The sequence below is a fragment of the Balaenoptera acutorostrata genome, chromosome 14 (assembly GCF_949987535.1).
Source record: "Balaenoptera acutorostrata chromosome 14, mBalAcu1.1, whole genome shotgun sequence".
Taxonomy (NCBI): Eukaryota; Metazoa; Chordata; class Mammalia; order Artiodactyla; family Balaenopteridae; genus Balaenoptera; species Balaenoptera acutorostrata.
Genome location: NC_080077.1, coordinates 72456084 through 72477579, shown reverse-complemented (window position 1 = coordinate 72477579; position 21496 = coordinate 72456084). Strand labels below are relative to the sequence as shown.

Below are 21496 nucleotides of genomic sequence, written 5' to 3'. Positions count from 1 at the left end.
GCATTGTAAGAATTGAATGAGTTCATGTGTGAACAGGGCTTGGCCATGTGGCATGAAAGTCTTAACTATTAGTATTTCTTTTTGTCATTTTTTTGTTTTTAACATTTTTTCTCTTTCTTGAAATTTCCTCATGTCAAATTCACTGGTAATTTTCAGTTCTTTGTAGACAAAACTGGGGCTATGAAATGTCCCCTTTCTAATTCAGATACCCTATAGGTATCCTTTGATAGACCAAAGAGTTGATCCCCTTGGTAGATTTCCAATAGAAAGAGACTTCAAAAAGTTCCATTTTCTTGCCAACTGCCATCATGAAATCTGTACAACGTTCACATGTGCACGCACAAGACACTGAACAGTTCAGAAAACTTTGTTTAAAAATCTATTCACCAACAAGTGCCAATAAGATATTAGTGGAAATATAAATTAAAACACAGGAGGGACTTCCCTGGTGGCACGGTGGTGGGAAGCAGCCGCATAGCACAGGGAGATCAGCTCGGTGATTTGTGACCACCTAGAGGGGTGGGATAGGGAGGGTGGGAGAGAGACGCAAGAGGGAGGAGATATGGGGATATATGTATATGTATAGCTGATTCACTTTGTTATAAAGCAGAAACTAATTGTAAAGCACACAATTGTAAAGCAATTATACTCCAATGAAGATGTTAAAAGAAAAAAAAAGAATCCGCATGCTAATACATGGGACATGGGTTCGATCCCTGGTCCGGGAAGATCCCACATGCCGCGGAGCAACTAAGCCTGTGCGTCACAACTACTAAGCCTGTGCTCTAGAGCCCGCGAGCCACAACTACTGAGCCTGTACGCCACAACTACTGAGCCCACGTGCCTAGAGCCTGTGCTCCGCATCAAGAGAAGCCACCGCAAGGAGAAGCTGGCATCACAACGAAGAGTAGCCCCCGCTCGCCACAACTAGAGAAAGCCCGCGCGCAGCAACGAAGATCCAACGCAGCCCAAAATAAATTAATTAATTAATTTAAAAAAAACATACACAGGAAATGAAATTAGAGGACCAGGCGGTGAATTGTGAAGCAGTTGGCTAAGCTTCCAAGCTTACTGTCTGGTTCACCTGCTTCCAAGCAATTTGGTTTCTCTTGTTTTAAAACTAAGTATCACTTAACTACTATTTACCAAGTGTTTTTATATACTGCCTTCTTCTGAAAAGTTTCAGCGGCTCACTTACCAAATCATAGGTGAAAATGGAGCCCATTTGAAAGAAGCAGGTGGTTTTACTATCCGTTCAGTAAACACCTGCTGGGCGCTGTTGCCAGGCGCTCATCTGACATCACCAAGGACACTGGGACAGTCAACACCACTCCTGCCTCCGGGAGGAAGATGTGTGAACAGGCAGCGGCAGCGAGGCGTGACGGATGTGGCAGGAGGGCTATCTGCGGTCACGGCGCCACGGAAGGCTTCTCACGGAGCTCACACTTGAGCTGCATCTAAGGCAGCTCATTGCGTGCAGGTGGATTAGTGTTCCTGGAACTGAGGGCACCTGGTCTGGCAGAAAAAACGCGACAGCTCAGGGAGATCAGGGAGGGGCTCGCTCATACGGCGTCCGAGGAGGCAGGACTGGGATTTCGGTGGGCAGTGGGGAGCCTCGCAGAGACTCACAGCGGCGCTGGAAGCAGTCGGGTGGGTGGGGACGCGCGTTCTGGGGGCCCGCGGGGTGTGGTCGAGAGGTGTGTGAGCCTGGCGACCAGAGACCGGCTCAGAGACTCTGGAAAGGTCTGGGTGAAGAGCGATGAGGCAGAGTGGGGCATTGGGAGCGCAGAGAGGAGGGGACCCCTGGAGGGGGCGGTACAGGAGCAACGGGGCTTGGTGGCTGGTTGGTCGTGAGGGGAAGGGAGGGTTGCAGTGCTTCTCCAGGAGTTTCTCTGAGGTTGTGGAGACTCTTTCCCAACACCTGGGATCACAGGCATCCTCACAAGTGTCTCCTTCACTTGTTTACTGAGGGGAAGTGTCCTGCTGGAGGTCCACGGCCGGATAGGGGGGAGCGGGGAGCCATGGGGAGGGTGGGAAAGAGGGCAGTGAGCGCCAGGTCACTCCCAGGCAACTCCGTGGTGCGTCTGCTGCCTTGATTTTTGTAGGAAGAGTCAGCTGTGTGTAGGAGAAGGACATTTGATGGAGATTTTTCTGCTCATTCATTTATTCATGCTCTGCTCCAGGGACTGTGCTGGGTGATACGGGGACTCAGTGGGCAGTTGTGGGGTCTGCTAGGGCTGCCTGAGGGGACCATCAGAGCAGAGAAGGACAGCTAACTCAGGGAGGACCATGAGGGTTTGGGGAAGTCTTTCTTCCAGAAGGACCATCAGACTTCAGGAGCTAAGGCCATTAGTTGAATAAGGTAGTAAAGGCCCGGCATGGGAAAGGAATGTTCTATCTCCCTATCTATGTATCAATCGATCATCTTTTATCTATCGTATACAGAGAGACAAAGATCAGCGAGAGCATGGAAAAGTACGAGTAGTCAGGATTTTCTTTCGAGCGCTCACTCTGTGCTAGGCCTTATGCGAAACCCATTACATCCAAGCCTAGAGGTGAAGAAGGTTGGAGTCAAACAGAAGTGGCTCTGGTCCCAGCTCCACCGCTTACTAATCATGTGACCTTGAACGACTGATTTAATGTCTGTAGAGCTCAGTTCTCCTCTGTAACATGAGGATAGTAACAATACCAACGTCACAGCACGAAACCAGGTTTGCTCTGCAAACTCACGTTGCATGGTGTGTGGCGAGTGCTTAGTAAATGTCGGCTCATTTTCATTAGGACTTTTGTTTCAATCATTGACTGCTCTTCCGGAGGAAGCTGCAGTTTAGAAATGTGCCTGAATCACAGCTCGTTAGTGGTGGCGCCAGGCCTGACTGCTGCCTGGGGGCGGGTGTCAGAGGGAGGCTGGAGGGGGAGGCGAGACCAGACCTCAGAGAGCTCAGGACATTGAACTTTATCACAGAGGCAGTGGGGAGCCTCTGCGGGACCTTACGGTGGGACCGACAAGTTCAGATTTGCATTTTAGAAAGATGATTCCGGCAGCGAGATGCGTGCAGGATGGTTCGGAGAAGGCCATGGTGGCAGCTGGAGGCCCGGCTGGGAAGCTGTTGCAGTTCCCAGGAGGAGTGGCCAGGGCGTAGGCAGGTGGGAGCAATGGGGTGGGCTGAAGCAGAGCATTTAGCCAAAGGGGAGGGATGCTGCTGGGAGGTGTGGGAGAGGGAGCGAGGGGGAGGGATTCAGCTGCCCTCGGGCTTCTGGCTGTACTGACTTGGGAGATGGTGGCACCTGGACCAAGATGGGAATCCCAGAGGCAGGGGCTTTGAACCGGGTGAGCTTGGGGTGCCTGTGAGACCCTGGAGGGCAATGTCCACGTGGCAGCCGGACAGACAGATGCAGAGTCAGGAGAAAAGACAGGGCAGCAGATGTTCAGTTTGGAGTGGAAGGTGTGAGTGCCAGGGAGATCATTCAGGCACCCGTGCACCGCTCCAAGCATCCGGATCAGGGCTCCTCTCCCCGCGGGGCAGAGTGGGGAAAAGGCAGCCAAGGTCACCACTTTCAGGGCATTACACTCAAGTCCAAGGAGGAGACACCAAGCAAGACAAATAAAGGAAAACTAACTTCAGCTGTTGCTGAGTGCTAGCAATATAATGGTAAAGTGTAAGGCGGCTGACTTATTGGATAATCTCTCATGAAGAGCTGTAGGAACATTCATTTTTAAAAAAAACTTTACAGCTAAGCAAGATAGTTATTGTAACCTCATAAGGCAGACTTATTTCACCATAGAAAAAAAACATAATGTTCTAAGAATAGAAGAGAAAAAGGCAATTACCCAAGATTGGGAGAACCTTTAACTCGGTCAGCCTTTAAGAGGGAAGCAATTAGGTTAGAGGAAGAAGTAAAAATGAGCAGATACTCAGAGATGGAGGAAAAGGCAAGTTCAGAAATTCTGAGTTCGGTCGGGGAGACAGGCACATGGGAACATGAAGACACTGTGCTGCTTTCTCCGTGGAAACACAGTGCACGTGAGGACATGACGTGCATGGCCCTTTGAGCCCAGGTACCCAGGGGGCACCTGCCAGGCAGGTGAGGGGCTCCAGGGCTGAGCAGGGTGGAGGTGGTGGGACACAGTGGCTCAGGGAGCCCTGCACGCGGGGAGGACCCCACGGGCATGCAGAGCGCGCCGCTGCAGAGGGGAGCGTGGAGGAAGGAGAAGGGTGGGGCAGTAAGAGAATATGGGGGGGGGGTTCATTTACACAGAGGGGTCACCAGCCAGCACTTCCAGGCCTGTTCCCAGATGACCCTCAAAGTGGAGCAAAATAGGGTGTGGTGTTGAGAAAGTTTGAGACTCACTGGTTTAAGTACTAAGTTAGCAAATCAGCCTTGGCAGCCAGAGCAGGTGGGTGCGTGCCCCCAGGAGGTGGGCTTCTTCCAGGAGGCCCGTGGACAAGGGGGCGGAAGGCCTTTGAGGAGGTGGCTGGCATGTTGTGTTTTGTCAGCATTACCCCAGGGGAAGCTGCCAGACGTCAAAGTGGTCATCTTGCCCCCTATAGCCAGTCCCAGAACAGTGAGGAAAGGGAGCGAGGGAAGCAGGTGGGAGCAAGGGTTGTGTTAAACCGTGCCAGCCCCTCCCAAAGCCCTGGCTCTGAGCCCATACAGACTCTTGACCTGTGCCAGATCTGGAAGTGGCAGGACAGTGGAGGCCCAGCCAGGTCTCTAGGTGACTCCTACGCATGTTGATGCCACCTTCAGCAGGTGGTGCGGGCCCTGGGGAGCAGTTTTCAAACCAGCCTGATGATCTGGATGCCCCTGGGCCCTACCCCGGGGCCCCAGAATAAAGTCTCTGAGCCTGAGGAGGGCAGCGGTCATGCAGGCGGCTTCCTAGGGCTCTGCCAGGTTTGGGAGCCCTGTGCCAGGGTAACTGTTCTTTGGCCACACCGCGTGGCTCGCAGGGTCGCAGTTCCCCGACCAGGGATTGAACCCTCATCCTCAGCAGTGAAAGCACGGAGTCCTAACCACTGGACCGCCAGGGAATTCCCCAAGGTAATGTTCTTTAAAGTATGCTTTTACTGGCAATTCCAGAGTACCTGATTCTTTTTCTCTTTTCCCTTTCTACCAGGCACTGGGAAATCACGAATTTGATAATGGTGTAGAAGGCCTGATTGATCCACTCCTCAAAGAGGCCAAATTTCCAATTCTGAGTGCAAACATTAAAGCCAAGGGGCCGCTGGCGTCTCAAATATCAGGACTTTATTCGCCGTATAAAATTCTTCCTGTTGGTAATGAAGTTGTAGGGATTGTTGGATACACTTCAAAAGAAACCCCCTTTCTCTCCAATCCAGGTATTTTCTTCTTTTACAGCACTTGTTGCTTGAAAATAGATGCACTAAATCAGAGCTTGGCATTATTTTTCTGGACCATTGGTTAAAGTAGGAAGGTGTGGTATTGGACATGTGTGTTCTTAGGATGACACTGAAAAACCAGTCTAGTGGCTTCCAGTTGCCCTGAGTTACTTCTTAAAGACATTCGCTCTCCTGCTCAATGAACTTATTTGTTGACATAAACAGTATCTTTGTTTAATTCAGTGCATTCAGAATTGGACGAGAGGGCCGTTGATATCCAGAGCTGAACAGTACAGAGTCACTCACTGGAGGATGAGAGCCACGTGACTCATGCCCTTCTTCCTGTGGAGGCAGGGAGCCCAGAGCCAGGGTTTTACCTCAATTTACCTCATCTTTCCTTTTCTAATATGATTATTACATGTCCAGTTAACTCTGCTTTCTCTGTTTTTAGTTATTTATCTCTTGCAGTTTTAATGACTTTGTTGTATCTGGCTTTCTGGGAAATATATATACATTTTTGAATGGTCTTGTGTTTGTGTGTGTGTATGTATATGTGTATATATTATACAGGAGATATATATATATATATATATATATATCTATCTGCTATATCTATTTATACACACACACACACACATATATATATATATATGTATGTATAACCTTAAGACCATTCAGAAAACATTTTTGAGCCACTTTTAGAGGAGCACTTTGGCAGTAAAAACAAAAAGATGTTTTTTTCTAAATTATCCAAATCAGTGTTCTTTCCGTATTTGAAGAAAAAAGGGAAATAAGGGTTTTTGTTAAGAATGAACTGATAAAGGACATCTAATTAACAATTAGAGAAGTCGCATGTTTGTTGCTGCTGTTTAAAATAGTCGCAGGCCATCGGAAACAACGAAAAGGTCAGTGGTTGGCCCTGAGCAGCTCTGGGGGCCAGAGGGTCCTGCAGGGCTTGGAGGCAGGGCTGGGCCGCTCCCCACGGCTGGGGACCTGGGGCTTGTCAGGCACCCCAGGCGGCAGGTGGACGTCTATCCCACGGTGACCAAGCCTTTGCACACGGTCACCGGCTGTTGCTGAGGTCATTGTGAAGCCACAGAGGGCAGCCACGGACGTGATGAGTCACTGGCTTTTTTTTTTTTTTTTTTAATATCTTTATTGGAGTATAATTGCTTTACAAAGGTGTGTTAGTTTCTGCTGAGTCACTGGCTTTTGAAGTGTTTTAGGAGTGCTCTTCTGCCTCAAAGGGATGTGGTCCCACTGGAGGGACCTGGTGTACAGTCTCGGGCCGCCCTCCACCACCCAGCCTGACCTCTTCCTCTCCCCACTCCTGCAGACACCGCTGTGCGGGCTGATCAGACCTTCCCCGGGGCTCAGGGGATGCTGCCTCTCTGAACCACCTGGGGCTTTCCTGCCAAGAGGCCAGGGTGGCGATTACAGAGTGAACCAATCACCGACATGGGTAGGGCTGGCGTAATGTGGCCCAGTTGCCGCAGGGCGCCCTCGGGTGGGACGCTTCTGCTGTGGGTCCCCGTCACCCCCAGAAAACGCCTCCCCCTCGTCACATCTGTCCTCGCTCTGGGCTTCCTGCATGACTGGAGCAGCCTGAGGACGGAGCTGGGTCTCCTCTCAGTGAACATCTGGAACCCAGTAGAGTGGCCGGCTGAGGATCTTGGGCTAAAGATGTGGACGTGTTGAATAGCTGAATAATTATGTCTCCATAATGTCTATTCCATCCAGGGGGTTTTGAGTTCATTTAAGGCGGCATGTAATTAATGCCATAGGAGAGTCATAAACAAAGTCAGGGAGGGAGAGGGAGGGGTTCCGGTGAGCGAAGGACGTGACGGCCGGCTTGGGGGTGAGGTACACACGATGAAGACCTTGCTTGGCCTCTCCAAGGTGTGCGAAGCATCTGGGGCAAAAGGCATTCCAGGAGCGAGGTCAGAGTCACCTGCTAGGACACAAGCTCCTGAGGACAGGGACCTGCTGGGTGCCAGCACAGGGGAGGTTCCCAGTGAAAGTTGCTGGAATGGACTCGTGAGAGCAGGCAGGTGTGGGACCACAATCCCAAAGTGGCTGGGTGTTCAGTTTTCTGGAACATGGGTTCTAAGCAGAGAAAGCTAGAAAGGGGGGTGAGGACTGGATTGTCAGGCTGAGGAGTTCAGCATGATTTGGAGAAAAGCATTACCCCTCCTTTAATTGTCACCAGTAAAGGGACTTCCCTGGTGGTCCAGTGGTTAAGACTTTGCCTTCCAATGCAGGGGGTGCGGGTTCGATCCCTGATCGGGGAGTTAAGATCCCACGTGCCTCGCAGCCAAAAAACCAAGACATAAAACAGAAGCAGTATTGTAACAAATTCAATAAAGACTTAAAAAACATTTTTTTTTAAATAGTCACCAATAAAAAGGTAGAAGGGGAGTGGGGTGGTGGAGAGACAGAGGGCTCCAGAACTCAGCCCACCCTGTCTGGGACTCTGACAGCACCCCGTCTTAGTTCTTTACCAGGTTACAACAGACAGGGGCTCCGAAGGGGCCGTGCTCTTTCCAGCAGCTCTTAGGAGAGAAAGGCTGCACCGTGCAGGGACCAGAGCAGGAGCTGGGCAGGGGTGGAGCAGGACAACTTGCTTCTCCCAAGACCACAGCCCAGCAGCCCGGCTCCTCCTACAGATCTCTGACCCCGAATCCAGCCTCATTCCTCCCGTGCTGGTGACCCACACGTATAATTTGTATTTCTAGCACATTTAGTTTATTTTAGCTAGATAATGGACTTCCTCTCACTCCCCTCATGATATCCTGAAATATATCCCATGCTTTCTGTATGTTGAGATGACCGATCCTGTGAGGTTTCTGATGTGTTAGGAGAACACATTCCTTTGTCCTCAGAGGCCTTTCTCTCAACTTTTTTCTTTCTTCTTGCCAGCCACACTGAAGTAGAGGACGGTAGCGTTGTCTGAAAGTCTCAGCAAACATTTATTCAGTTATTCATTCATTCATTCCCCCTGAGAGCTTGCCTCTGTGCCAGGCACTGTTCTAGGCATCAGAGATACTGACCCCAAAAAAGCCCTGCCCACTGGAGCTTCACATTTAGTGGGAGAAGAAATAAATGAGGAAAACGTTTGGTGCATCAGAAGGTGATAAATGATATAGAGAGAAATTAAGCAGGAGACGGGGTGGCAAGTGGGGCGTAGGGGTGAGCGCACCTTGTCGTTTTAAGGAGAGACTCAATGAGCAGCTCACAGAGATGGTGACTTGGCACTGAGGGTGACCGGGGAGCCCTGAGCTTCTTGGGGTGACTGGCAAGAAGCAGATTATTCTTGATGGCCTCATGGCAGACAATGGTGGCCAAGCTGTTACACCTCTTGATTTTTTTTTTTTGAAAAAAATCAATATTTATTTACTTTTTAAAAGTAAAGTAGGATTGGCTAGATGATTTCTTTTTTTTTTTTAAATTGGGGTACAGTTGCTTTACAATGTTGTGTTAGTTTGTGCTGTACAGCAAAATGAATCAGCTATATGTATACACATATCCCCTCCTTTTCAGATTTCCTTCCCGTTTAGGTCACCACAGAGCACTGAGTAGAGTTCCCTGTGCTCTACAGCAGGTTCTCATTAGTTATCTGTTTTATGCATGTTAGTGTATATATATCAATCCCGATCTCTCAGTTCATCCCACCCTCCCTTTCCGCCCTTGGTGTCCATACGTTTGTTCTCTATGTCTGTGTCTCTGTTTCTGCCCTGCAAACATCACCTCTTGATTTGTGAATGTTGCCTGTGAGTTACTGACAGCACTGCGGGTCCCGTGCCACATCTGTGAGCCACTCGTTTTCAGGCCATCCATCTGGGGTGCCCCCGGCTTTGCCATCAGCCATGCTGTTTATTTTATGTGCTCATTGGCACATGTTGGCTTGACTGATTCGAGAGACTCCAGAGTTCCCCACTGGAGCACACGGAGACCCCCAAACCCCACGGCATCACAAGGGATGAGTTTTAACAGTCCTGTAGCTCCTTAGAGAGTTGAATACTTTTCACACTGGAGATGGCAGACTCCTGGGTTTCGAAAGATCGTTACGAGACTGATTCATGTTTCGGCATTTTCATTTGAGAGATGGCTCTGAGATACTTGCATAAGGGAATCTGGATCCTCTAGAGGATCCCGAGTCACAGGCGGCTGGATGTGACTTCAGGGCAGCGTGTCTGTGTTTGCAGTCACCTGTGTGCCAGTCAGAGCCATAAGCCCTCAAGCCGCGCTGGGGTTTGGCCACAGGGGTAGCACGTGCCTGCGACACACGGAGCGCCCAGCTGGGCAGTCACACCCACACTCACCAGCTGCACCAGCGGGCAAGCTTCCGCTCCCACTGCGTGCGGGGCGAGCCTCCAGGGAAAGATGCGCATGCTCCCCAGGGCCGGCAGTCCTTGGATGAGACACCCCCCGCCCGCTGCCGTCTAATCAGAGCTCCGTGATGCTCTAATGCTGACCTTAGCCAGTGGACAAGACAGAGTTGTCAATGGTGTCGTACGATTGGCATTCAAGGGCTAATTGCTGACAGAGTTTCAAGTGTGAAGACTGATTATGTTGAACTTGCAAACAAAGCCGTAGAGTAGCTAATCTGGTTGGTTTGTTTTTTTCAGCTTTATTGAGGTATGATTGACACCCAGCACCTGTATGGGTTTAAGGTGTGCAGCACAGTGACTTGGCATAGATACAGTCCATCATGCTTATGTGCTCAGCCATGCTCTGCACTGGCCTGATGGAAGTATAAATATACAAATAGATGTAAAAAAATAGAGAGATTCCAAATCTGAAGCCTCCTCACAGTTGGAATTTGAGTAACATAATATCATCCACAACCTTAAACCAGTGCAACATTAAGCGAATGCAACTGAGCATATTGATGTGAATTTTTATTGGCTTTGTAGAGATTTTATACTGAATTTATAAATAAGTTTTGGTCTTAGTAATTTAAGAGCTTTAGGAGGTTACAGTGTTTGTATTTGGTATGCTTGTATAATAAGCAATATAATAAAAATTGTTGTCAATAAATGTCCATATTTATTTTCTTCCTTAGGAAAGAATTTAGTATTCGAAGATGAAATCGCTGCATTGCAACCTGAAGTAGATAAGCTAAAAACTCTAAATGTGAACAAAATTATTGCACTGGGACATTCTGGTTTTGAAACGGATAAACTCATCGCTCAGAAAGTGAAGGGCGTGGACGTAGTGGTGGGAGGACATTCCAACACCTTTCTTTACACAGGTAATGGCAGCAGGAGGGCTAGATAATATATGTTACATATATAGTATAATATATACATGTAATAATGTACATAGGTGATGCACACTGAGTGGTAACATGTATAAATCTTACTCAAAGAGACTTTTTAAAAAATTTTATTGAAATACAGTTGATTTACAATGTTGTGTTAGTTTCAGGTTTACAGCAAAGTGATTCAGTTATATGCATATGTACATTCTTTTTTAGATTCTTTTCCATTATAGGTTATTACAAGATATTGAGTAGAGTTCCCTGTGCTATTCAGTAGGTCCTTGTTGGTTATCTATTTTATACATAGTAGTGTGTATGTTAATCCCAAACTCCTAATTTGTCCCTCCCCTGCTTTCCCCTTTGGTAACCATAAGTTTGTTTTCCATGTCTGTGAGTCTATTTCTGTTTTGTAAATAAGTTCATTTATATCATTTTAAATTAGATTCCACATATGAGTGATATCATATGATATTTGTCTTTCTCTGTCTGACTTGCTTCACTTAGTATGATAATCTCTAGGTCCATCCATGTTGCTGCAATTGGCATTATTTCATCCTTTTTGATGGCTGAATAGTATTCCAATGTATATATGTACCACATCTTCTTTATCCATTCATCTGTTGATGGACATTTAGGTTGCCTCCATGCAAAGAGACATTACTAAGAGTAATTTATTGGTTTCATGAGTATGTCAATTCCATTCATTTATGTAAATTATAAATATATTTAACATACACATTCAAATATATAAAAGGTTACTAAGACCCAACTAAAAGTCATTGTACATCAAAAAGCAACATGCAAAAAAAAAAGCAACATGCCATATAAAAATATTAAGCATAAACAACATAATGTAAATAAGGCCTTCACAGCTCAAGGTGACAGGGCTTGATTGGTAGGTTCACAGGTGGCAGAATCTGGAACTCTGGGCTCAAGCCCTAACCCTGCAGCATCCCAGGACTGTGGTGCCCTAGAAGCCACAGGCCCCCGTGCTCTTGCGAGCACTCTCTCCTCCCTCAATTTCTTCCCCCCTCCTCTCCCTTCCCCTCCCTCCCCTCTCTCCTCCTCCATCCCCTCTCTCCATCCCTCCTTCCTCCTCTCCCTGTTTCCCTTCCCTCTCTCTTCTTCCTTCCCATCTTCCCTCCATTCCTTCCACATGTCTCTCTCTCTCTCTCTCTCTCTCTCTCTCTCTCTCTCTTCCCTTGGTGTCAGGTAGTTTTAGTTAGAAAAAGTCTAACTTTTTTTTTCCCATTTGAACCTGTACTGTCACAAAACTTTTGGGTCCAGCTCAATGAGTCTTTCCCACCATGCCCTCTCCCTGCCCCAACCACTGCTTCATGGGGCTTTAAAGTATCTTCAAGAAAAGGAAGACGAGCAGGAGAGCCTGCTGGAACTGGCTTCTATCAGCTCTGGGAAGGATGACATCGGTGGGGAACAACCCTCCCCTTGGAGAGGTCACTGCTTCGCCTGTCTCTATGTGAACTATCTCAGGCGATCCTATTTTTATAAAAGCAACAATTAAAAATACCCAAAACAGTAAGAAATGTCCAAACCTGTTAAAAGTTCTCACTAAGAAGAGCGTACGGGTAATTTTTAATTTCTTCTTAGCACCTTTGAGTATTTTCAAATGATGAATGCATGTCGCTTTTACAATGAGAAAAAGAGACACAAATTATAAAAAAAAAAAAGACAGAAACACAATATTGGGTCAGAAGTCCTCATTCCTGGTTCACTTGAAGGACCTTGAGTAGTCACCCTCTCTGAACCTGTTAGCTTCGCTTCAGAATGTCAGTGACAATGCTCCAATGAAATCCTGCAAAAGAGAATGTGCCTTTTGGTAAGGAGATGAATTTAGTGAATGATGAATGACTGGATGAAAGAAAGATTTGAGGATAAAAATTACAATTTGCTTATCCATAAACCTTAAAGTAGATAATTACAGTCTCTGGAAAAAACTGCCTGTAGAGTCTTAGTCATTTATCTCACATTTCATGATTGCTTACCAAGATTAAACTTGTTCTCCTGAAAATATTCAATTTGGATATTCATCATTGTGAGGAATGAACTTAACAGTTAAAGGTAATTCCAGGACACAGTAGAGGATGAGGCATATTTGCTTGTTTAAATAAATTTTCCCAGCCTTGAAAAACAAACAAACGAAACAACAACAAAAAACAACCCTCCGCTGAATTGCCTTTGGAATTAGCACGAAGTTAAATATGATTGGTTAATCAAATTAGGGTTAAAATAATACATCTTTTGGAATTTTAGCAAGTCCTCCTTTCTGAGGACCATTTCAGCACACACACACAAATACACTCACCTGAAAGAGAATTTCACAAAGTGTCAGGATTGCACCTGATATTTTCTATTCTGTTATTTAATTTTTTTTAAATGCTGGTGACTACCTGTTAAATAAGGTTCATTGTCTTGTAACCAGTCCATATTTTTTTTTTAATTTATTATTTATTTATTATTTTTATTTTTGGCTGTGTTGGGTCTTCGTTTCTGTGTGAGGGCTTTCTCCAGTTGTGGCGAGTGGGGGCCACTCTTCATCGCGATGCGCGGGCCTCTCACTATCGCGGCCTCTCTTGCTGCCGAGCACAGGCTCCAGACGCTCAGGCTCAGTAGTTGTGGCTCACGGGCCCAGTTGCTCCGCGGCATGTGGGATCTTCCCAGACCAGGGCTCGAATCCGTGTCCCCTACATTGGCAGGCAGATTCTCAACCACTGCGCCACCAGGGAAGCCCCCAGTCCATATTTTTAAAACCTCAGCTTTAAGTGGGGCACGACCAAAATAGCACATGGACGGTTCCCCTCCAAATAGTGAAGCCCCTGCAGGTTCTCTGGATTACAGCCACCGTGCACATGCAGACCAGACAACCCTGGTATTGCCTGACCATTCTCACGTTGGGATGAAGAGGAGAGGACTTCCCAGTCCAGGCTTGCAAAATGTCAGAGCTGCAAGGATGAGGGCTAGAATGCAGACTTCTAAAGGATTTAAATCCTAGAGTTAAGGAACTGGTCCATGCTGTTGCCTTTGGACAAAAAAGTAGTAAATTGTGTGCAGGTTGGAAGATGTGGCAGGTGTGCCAGGGGACTCTCCTCGGTGTGTGACCCTTGAAGGCAGACAGGCTCCTGAGACGCCGTCGCTCTGTTTGCCTCCCACTATTTTAACTGAATTTTGGATCATGCAAGCCCATCGGTTAGCTGTGGCCTTGATGAGTGTAGACATCCGTTCCTCCATCTGCACAGTTAAGGAGTTACAAGTGTGAAGTCTATGATCCCATCTATTCAAACACCCTGCTCCCTAGAAAGGCATCCATGCCAAGAGCCTGATTGCTTACTTTCGGGAATTTGGGGAAGTAAAACATTTCTTGGTAGAATACTCTCTAACTTCCTTAGGTTACTGCAGTGACTTTCTTTATACCTCCAGCTCCTTTGAGGCTCATACCTCCTGGTTGCCCTGTCTCCCCCCTTATCACTGTCACCTAAGCCCCTCCCCAGTGTCACCAAGAATTTAGCACCCAACGTCCTGTCTTCCTCTGCACTCAAGCTGCTGCCTGCATCCTGGCTGAGTGTCTATATGGATGGTGGAGCCAATACCCAAGTTCAGAGTCCCTTGATCCTATCAACTCGTGACTGTCGCCTCCTTTTCAGCAACCTCACTTCTGGGACCACAGACTGAGACCTAGTCATCGTCCTGAATTGCGGCATGCCCACAGCCCCACTGCCCACCTCCCTCCTCTCCTTAAGGCTCTCTCACCCTTATTCCTCTGCGAGGCGGCCTGCAGCCCCACGGAAACCTCGGTCTGGTGAACCCTCCTCCCCTCCCAGCCCAGCAGGTGTCACTTCTCCTCCTTAGCCTGGGAGCGTCCATTACAGACTCACCACCACATCTCTGGCTGACACCTGGAAGGCGGGTGCCCAGGATTGTTGAGTGAATGCCAACAGATGTAGCTCCTTTAAAAGTAAGATCTTTTGGGACTTCCCAGGTGGTCCAGTGGTTAGGGCTTTCCTGCTTCCACTGCTGGAGGCACGGGTTTGATTCCTGGTCAGGGAACTAAGATCTCACATGCCGCATGGCGTGACCAAAAAAAAAAAAAAAATTTTTTTTTTAAGTAAGATTTCTTTATTTGAACAGCTTTTTGTATTAAGTACCTCATTTGTATTGCTTCTGGATTTTGGCACACATTTCTTGAATATGAAATTCAAGCCTTTTCATTGACTTAGAGAACATAAATGATTTTAATGACCACTGTATTTTGTTCTCAAAACATATGGAGTTCACAGTTTAAGTATAAATAAAACCAGGAAACCTTAGTGTTTGTTCTTCCCACGGCAGCCAGCGGCTGGTACTCGAGTGCAGGGGTGGACCCATCCCTGCTTTGATAGAATAAGTGAGCGAGGACAAAAGACTTGTTTGTGGTTTGCAATCATTGTTCATCTCGCCATTGATTTGCACTCTTGTAGTTGAGATAATCTTGTCTTTCAGAACAAGAAAGTGGTCTTATTATTTACTACATCCACAGGACAGGGAAACACTCTGCAACAAAGATCCGCTTCCTTTGGGCATCCATAGGATTGCTGACGTGTGGGTTTATTGAGTGAGCTGGGAGAACCAGCCAAAGGGCAGAGGTGTGGCCGGTAACTTCAAAGATGATGTCCTTGGTGGCACAGGGACGCACTTGTCCCAGAGGTCACTACTCAGGAGCCCTCGGTCAGCTTCCAGCCGTAGCCCAGCCTCAGCACCAGCTTTCTTCACGGAGCAAAGCCAGAGTCTTCTGGTTAACGATTTTTGCAGCCACATAACACTGATCAGTTTTAGTTACGTCTCATGAAACTGCTTTCCAGGGTGAAGTGGGGTGAGCCAAACCCCAAATGATCTGTAAAACAGGGTCATATCCTTTGGCAGGGTTGAGTTGTCAGGCAAGCTGATGACCGACTACATATTGTGAAATCCAAAGCCTGCTCCTACCACAGGGCAGATCTCTTCCCAGAACTGCCATTCGTGTTGCCCTAATTTTGCCCCTTGATGGTCTTCAAGAAGGACCTCATTTTTCCAGCCTCACTGTGACAAGCAGCACGGGGTCATGGAGAGGGCTTTGGACTCTGACGGCCACAGTCTCCCCCCGGGGTTGGTCACTACTGGCTGCCCGACCTCAGACCTGTTACTTAACCACTCTGAGCTTCAGCTTTTTATTTTGAAAAACCGCTACAGTGATACAGTGATTCTCTGACTACCTCAGAGAATGTTGTAGGGATTAAATGAGGTGGTATAGGAACAGAGCATAGTGGGTCCAAGAAAAATATGTCAGTTCTCCAATATTCTGCAACACGGGAAAATGTATACAATTTCATTTTAAATGAAAAAGAGGAAGATACAATTTTTTTTCTTTTACAACTATACAAACATTTATTACCCAGACTGTAGTCACTTGACACAACTCCAAACTAATTTATGAGGTCACTCCTCCCTTGAATAAATAAAAAGACTGTTTATCCTACAACACTCGGGAAACACTGGAGCTCCTCTCTCCCCCTCCCCCCAAAATCTGATCATTCCTTGGGGAGCCTATATTTTTCTTGATCCCCTAGGTCCTGATTCTTACTTGTATCCCCTCTGTTCTTGCCTCTTCTTGTCCACGCAGCAGAGACCCAAATATGCAAGAGTGCCCTTTCTTCTTGATCTCCCTGAATTCCATCCACACGAGGCAGCTTCCCTCCAAGTCGGCCAGGCACAGCAGGGGACCCGCCGCTGTGCAGTCTGGGATGACCCTGCCTTCCGAGTCTCTGCCATCCCAGGGCGTGCCTCGCTGGCTGACTTTCTTCCGCAGCCTGCCCTCCTCCCATTCCGGGTTCTCCTCTTGTTACTTCTGTCCGCACCCCCTTGATCCAAGGCTACCCCTGAAATTCAAGTTTTCTCCCACTATTTTTTTTTAATTTTTATTTATTTATTTATTTATTTATGGCTGTGTTGGGTCTTCGTTTCTGTGCAAGGGCTTTCTCTAGTTGTGGCAAGCGGGGGCCACTCCTCATCGCGGTGCGCGGGCCTCTCACTATCGCGGCCTCTCCTGTTGCGGAGCACAGGCTCCAGACGCGCAGGCTCAGTAGTTGTGGCTCACGGGCCTAGTTGCTCCGCGGCATGTGGGATCTTCCCAGACCAGGGCTCGAACCCGTGTCCCCTGCATTAGTAGGCAGATTCTCAATCACTGCGCCACCAGGGAAGCCCTCTCCCACTATTTTTATGCAAAAAATTAAGCTCTTTGTGTGCACCCCTGCTCCACCATCCCCATCGTTGTCGGGGACCCGTCCTTCCAGGCAGGTCTGCCTCACCTCCCCCAGGGGAGGAGGAGAGGAGTGGGGACCCAAGACCGTCATTAGGAAAGGCTGGCGGACCCTGGTCCTCTCACAGGTGTTTACTAGACAGAAAATGATTTTCTCCCTAGAATGGATTCTGCCACCCGTTTCCCCCTCTTTGCTATCCATGCATACATATTTTATTTATTTGTTTGTTTGTTTGTTTATTAATGGCTGCGTTGGGTCTTCGTTGCTGCGCCCGGGCTTTCTTTAGTTGCAGCGAGCGGGGGCTACTCTTCGTTGTGGTACGCAGGCTTCTCATTGCGGTGGCTTCTCTTGTTGTGGAGCATGGGCTCTAGGCGCGTGGGCTTCAGTAGTTGTGGCATGTGGGCTCAGTATTTGTGGCTCGCGGGCTCTAGAGCGCAGGCTCAGTAGTTGTGGCACACGGGCTTAGTTGCCCCACGGCATGTGGGATCTTCCCGGACCAGGGCTCGAACCTGTGTCCCCTGCATTGGCAGGTGGATTCTTAACTACTGCGCCGCTAGGGAAGCCCTACATATATTTTTTTTAATTGAAGTATACTTGATGTACAATGTTGTGTTAATTTCTGCTGTACAGCAAAGTGGTTCAGTTATACATATATCTACACTCTTTTTTATATTCTTTTCCATTTTGGTGTATCACAAGATATTGAATATAGTTCCCTGTGCTCTACAGTAGGACCTCGTTGTTTATCTATTCTATATATACTAGTTTGCATCTGCTAATCCCAAACTCCCAATCCTTGCCTCACACACCCTCCCTCCCCCTTGGCAACCACAAGTCTGTTCTCTTCATACATATATATTTTTTTTAATTCACAGAAATTATATTGGTTATTGCCATGGCGGGGTGGGACTGCAATTAAATTTTTCTTCTCCATTTGCCAAATATTGTCATGCTAGTTTTACTTTGATAAAAAATTTTTTTAACCTCTCTAAACCCTAGAAACTGAACCATTAATCCTAAAGTTTGTTAAAAGAAAATTTTCCACAGACAACTTACTGATCGGTAGGCTTCTATTCGGCAATTCATGGGTGCAGCAGCGTCCCATCTGGCAGAGAAAAGGGGGCTCGGAAGAGCTATAGGAGGCCAGAGGGTCTTAGAGACCAAAGGGAGCAGGAACGAGGAAGTCGCCCTGGGCATTGCTGACGGTTAACTTCCCTTCTGTGGAGCAGACGGAGGTCTTGGAGCCTGTGCGGCTCGGGCCTGAGGGGCTGGGAGCACTGGGCCTGCCTGTTCTGGGAGAGCCACGCAGAAGCGCAGTTGAGTTCTGGTTTGCTGATGGGAATCTTAGCACGAGTGGCTCCACCTTGGGCCTGATCTGGTTACTTTCACAACTTGAACTCTTATAAATATATGTGTTAAATTTTTTAAAAAGGAGAGGTGTAGACTCAGTTTGAGAATCTGAGCGAAATACACAAATGACCAAATGTATCTTCTTACCTTTAAAAGGTAAGAAACCGGGAGTGCGGTGCTTTGTCCCAAGCAGCCTGGCTCTGCCTCACTCAGATCTCTTGTCCTCAGTTTATTAATTTCCCCCAAGCCTAGAAACTCATACGGTTGTCAGTTTTGACGTCTCACGTGAAAGGAAATTTACAAATCGTCTGTCATGTTGTGAAGCAGAGCTTCGGGCTTCCCCACCAGAAGTCCTGCAGGTTCTGAGATAAGCCCATTTGAATTGTGCATCGTGTGCTCACCACTGTGGCCGAAGCTAATGCTTTGTGGAAATCAGCAGCTCAGACCCGCACTGAATACAAACACCTAGCATTTCCCAGGGTACAGAACCACTCTGGAATGCCCTGTCCAGCTAAATGCTGATTTTCCCTAAAAAAAAATATCAGGTTTACATCAATTCATGGTCCTGTGGACCTCCTTTTTAATTTCAAATGGAACTACAAAGCGTGTTAAGATGAAAATCAGTCTCTCTCTCTCCAGTCCGTTCCTTTGGACTTTGCGTTTTAACAGGCCATAGTGACGGAGCCAGAGGATGGCTGCATTGTTATGATTTTGTTTTTAATTTTTATATAAAACCATGTTCTATAATGTAAAAAGCGAATGGGAAGTCTGGTGTCTGGAAGGATAGTCACCCTGGCTTAGATCCTCCGTGAAGAAAAGAGGGTGATGGACAGCGGGGGTATCACTCCATCCCCTGCTCTTTCCCCATTGAGTGGCCTCTCCAGGCCTCACAAAGAGGAAGCGAAGCCCTCAGGCCTGGCTCCACGGGACGGTGGAGTCCCACACCCTGGGCACTTGTTGGAGCTTGGAGGTGTTTGTTGAGTGAGGGAAATGTGTGTGAACCCGTTCCCACCCTGCCGGGGTCTCTTATTTACCCCAGCCAGTCAGGACCCGGTACAGGCAGACAACCCGGATTGGACTTCATGAGAGTTTGTGCCCACTCTGGGTACCACTTGAAGATACATCATCACTTTTAGACCTTCCGGTCATCACTGAATGTCCAAGAGCCAGAATGTGGGCAGTATATCAAAGCGTGTACAAAACAGAGGAACACAGTCCCAATATGGAGAATGTCAGTGGCCCCTTGAGTTCCCTGGAAGAGACATGACAGCCTATGTATCAGGGTCGGGTACAGAGATGGCTGAGGAGACAGTGACTCACCCCTCTGGTTGCGGAACACCTTTTGACAGCGGCTGGCCTGACTGCCCGGGGGGAAAAGGGCATCTTGGCCAGCCTACTTCATGGCTTGCAATGCCACAAGACTTCCTGCATGTGAAAGATGCTCATAACTTAAAAAAAAAAAAAAATTAAACCACTTTTGGTGTCAAACACTATCAAATCTCTTGTTTTACAAGTACAGGAAATAAATTTAGGTCCCAGGAGTTAAAAGTCTCTCCCAAGGTTGTGAAACCAGATTAAAAGGGAGCTGGCACCAAAACCTATTCTCTCGACAAGCAGGTCATTCAGCTTTATGAGCCCCACCCAGCTCATTAGTTGAGGAAATTGAATGGAGGGGAGTTGGGGATGGGGCATGACTCCTCTTGACCTATGGATTCCTCCACAGGAAGGGCATGTAAATCTTGTCTGATCTCTGGAAAACTGTTGGCTAAACCACTTAAAATCAGTCATTCAACATTTATTGACCACCTACTATGTGCTGGGCCAGCCCCAGAGAAACAGCAACCTCTGCCCTCATGGAACTTACTGGCTTGAAAGGGATCCTGATGCTGATCAGATTTTTTTTTAAGTATGCAAAGAAATCAATCATATTATATGTAATTACAAAGCATGCTGTGAAGGAAGAAGTCCACAATGCTGGGAGAGCAGGTATAGGAGGGCCTGACCACGTCTGGGGAATCATCAGAGAGTGTTCTCCTGAGGAACTGACGTTTGGCTAAGATCAGAAAGACGTCCAGGAGGTAACTTGGTAAATAATTATCGCTAACCTTTACTGAGCATTTACCTGAGTCAGGCTTCATGTGCTGCATTAACTTCTTTAATTCTCGAAACAACCTCTAAGGCAGGTATTGTTATTTTCTCCTTTTATAGATGAATACACTGAAGCAAAAAGATGTAAATAATTTGCCTGTGGGCCTCTGGTTCCAGGTCTTACTCTATATTCATGACTCTGGAGGCGGGTGTGGTCTAGGAATGGGAGAAACTAAGATTGCTGAAGTGCAGGGTGGAGGGTCTAGATGAAGCTGGGCCACATCATGTAGGTCTGATAGGCTATGATGTTCACGTCAAAAATTGTAGTGTTGCTATCCAACGGAGCACAGGTCTGCTCACCCTGCATGCCGAAAAGCCAATCCTCTGACACCAGGTTGTAGTGAAGGAAAGTACAGCGTTTGTTTGCCAGGTGCCAAGCCAGGAGTCTTGTGCCCAGGAGTCCCACAGGGCCCTGCTCCGTATCAGCGGGGCAGGCACTTGCCCGGGCCTGTGCTGGGATCGCCCGCATTCCTGAGGGGCTGCTGTTCGGTTCCCTCAGACACCCTCGCTGTTCTAGGGAATGCCCAGTTACCAGCTCTAAATGTCAGCCCACAGCTCCTGGCTCCTCCTGCCAAGAGGACAGGCTGCGTTTCTAAAGACAGATATGTGGCTCTGTGTGTGGAGAGGCGATCTGGGGCGTGAGCCTCCGTGGCTGAATAGAGTGCTGTGGGAACTCTGAAGCCCTGGATTGCTTTCTCTGCCAGTGGTTTTCTGGGGTTGCCGAGTGGACGGGAAGCAGAGAGGGCCCAGCCGTGGGGAACGCAGACTGGAGCCAAACTACACTGGCTATTGCCTCAGCCACGTGGGAAACGTCCTCCGTGTCCCCGATTAAGTCCATCCGAGATGAACATGACACATCTTTTGTTCTAACAAATGGCATATCAAGGCCTTTCAGCACTGGAGAAAGTCCCCTGCCCTACAGGAGCTGGGGTTGGTAGCTCCTATTTGTAAAGAGCAAGCTGATCTGATGAGGCATCTGACCCCATAGTTAGATTCCGAATTTTTATGTTCTGTTTAAACTCAGATATATTCATGGAAGGCAGAAAAAATAAAGGCTAAAAAAGTCAGGCTTGCCCTTCTCTTGGATTTCCAGGAATCTGCCAGAC

At 47.6% G+C, this 21496-nt stretch overlaps 1 protein-coding gene across 1 annotated transcript in view; it reads left to right on the top strand.

Annotated features, from left to right (window-relative positions):
* Positions 1 to 21496, top strand: part of NT5E (5'-nucleotidase ecto) — a 46120-nt gene that overhangs the window by 11093 nt on the left and 13531 nt on the right. The window contains exons 2-3 of the mRNA XM_007195910.3: positions 5120 to 5342; positions 10408 to 10596. Coding sequence (XP_007195972.2) covers positions 5120 to 5342; positions 10408 to 10596 — 412 coding nt within the window. The remainder of the gene's footprint in view (positions 1 to 5119; positions 5343 to 10407; positions 10597 to 21496) is intronic.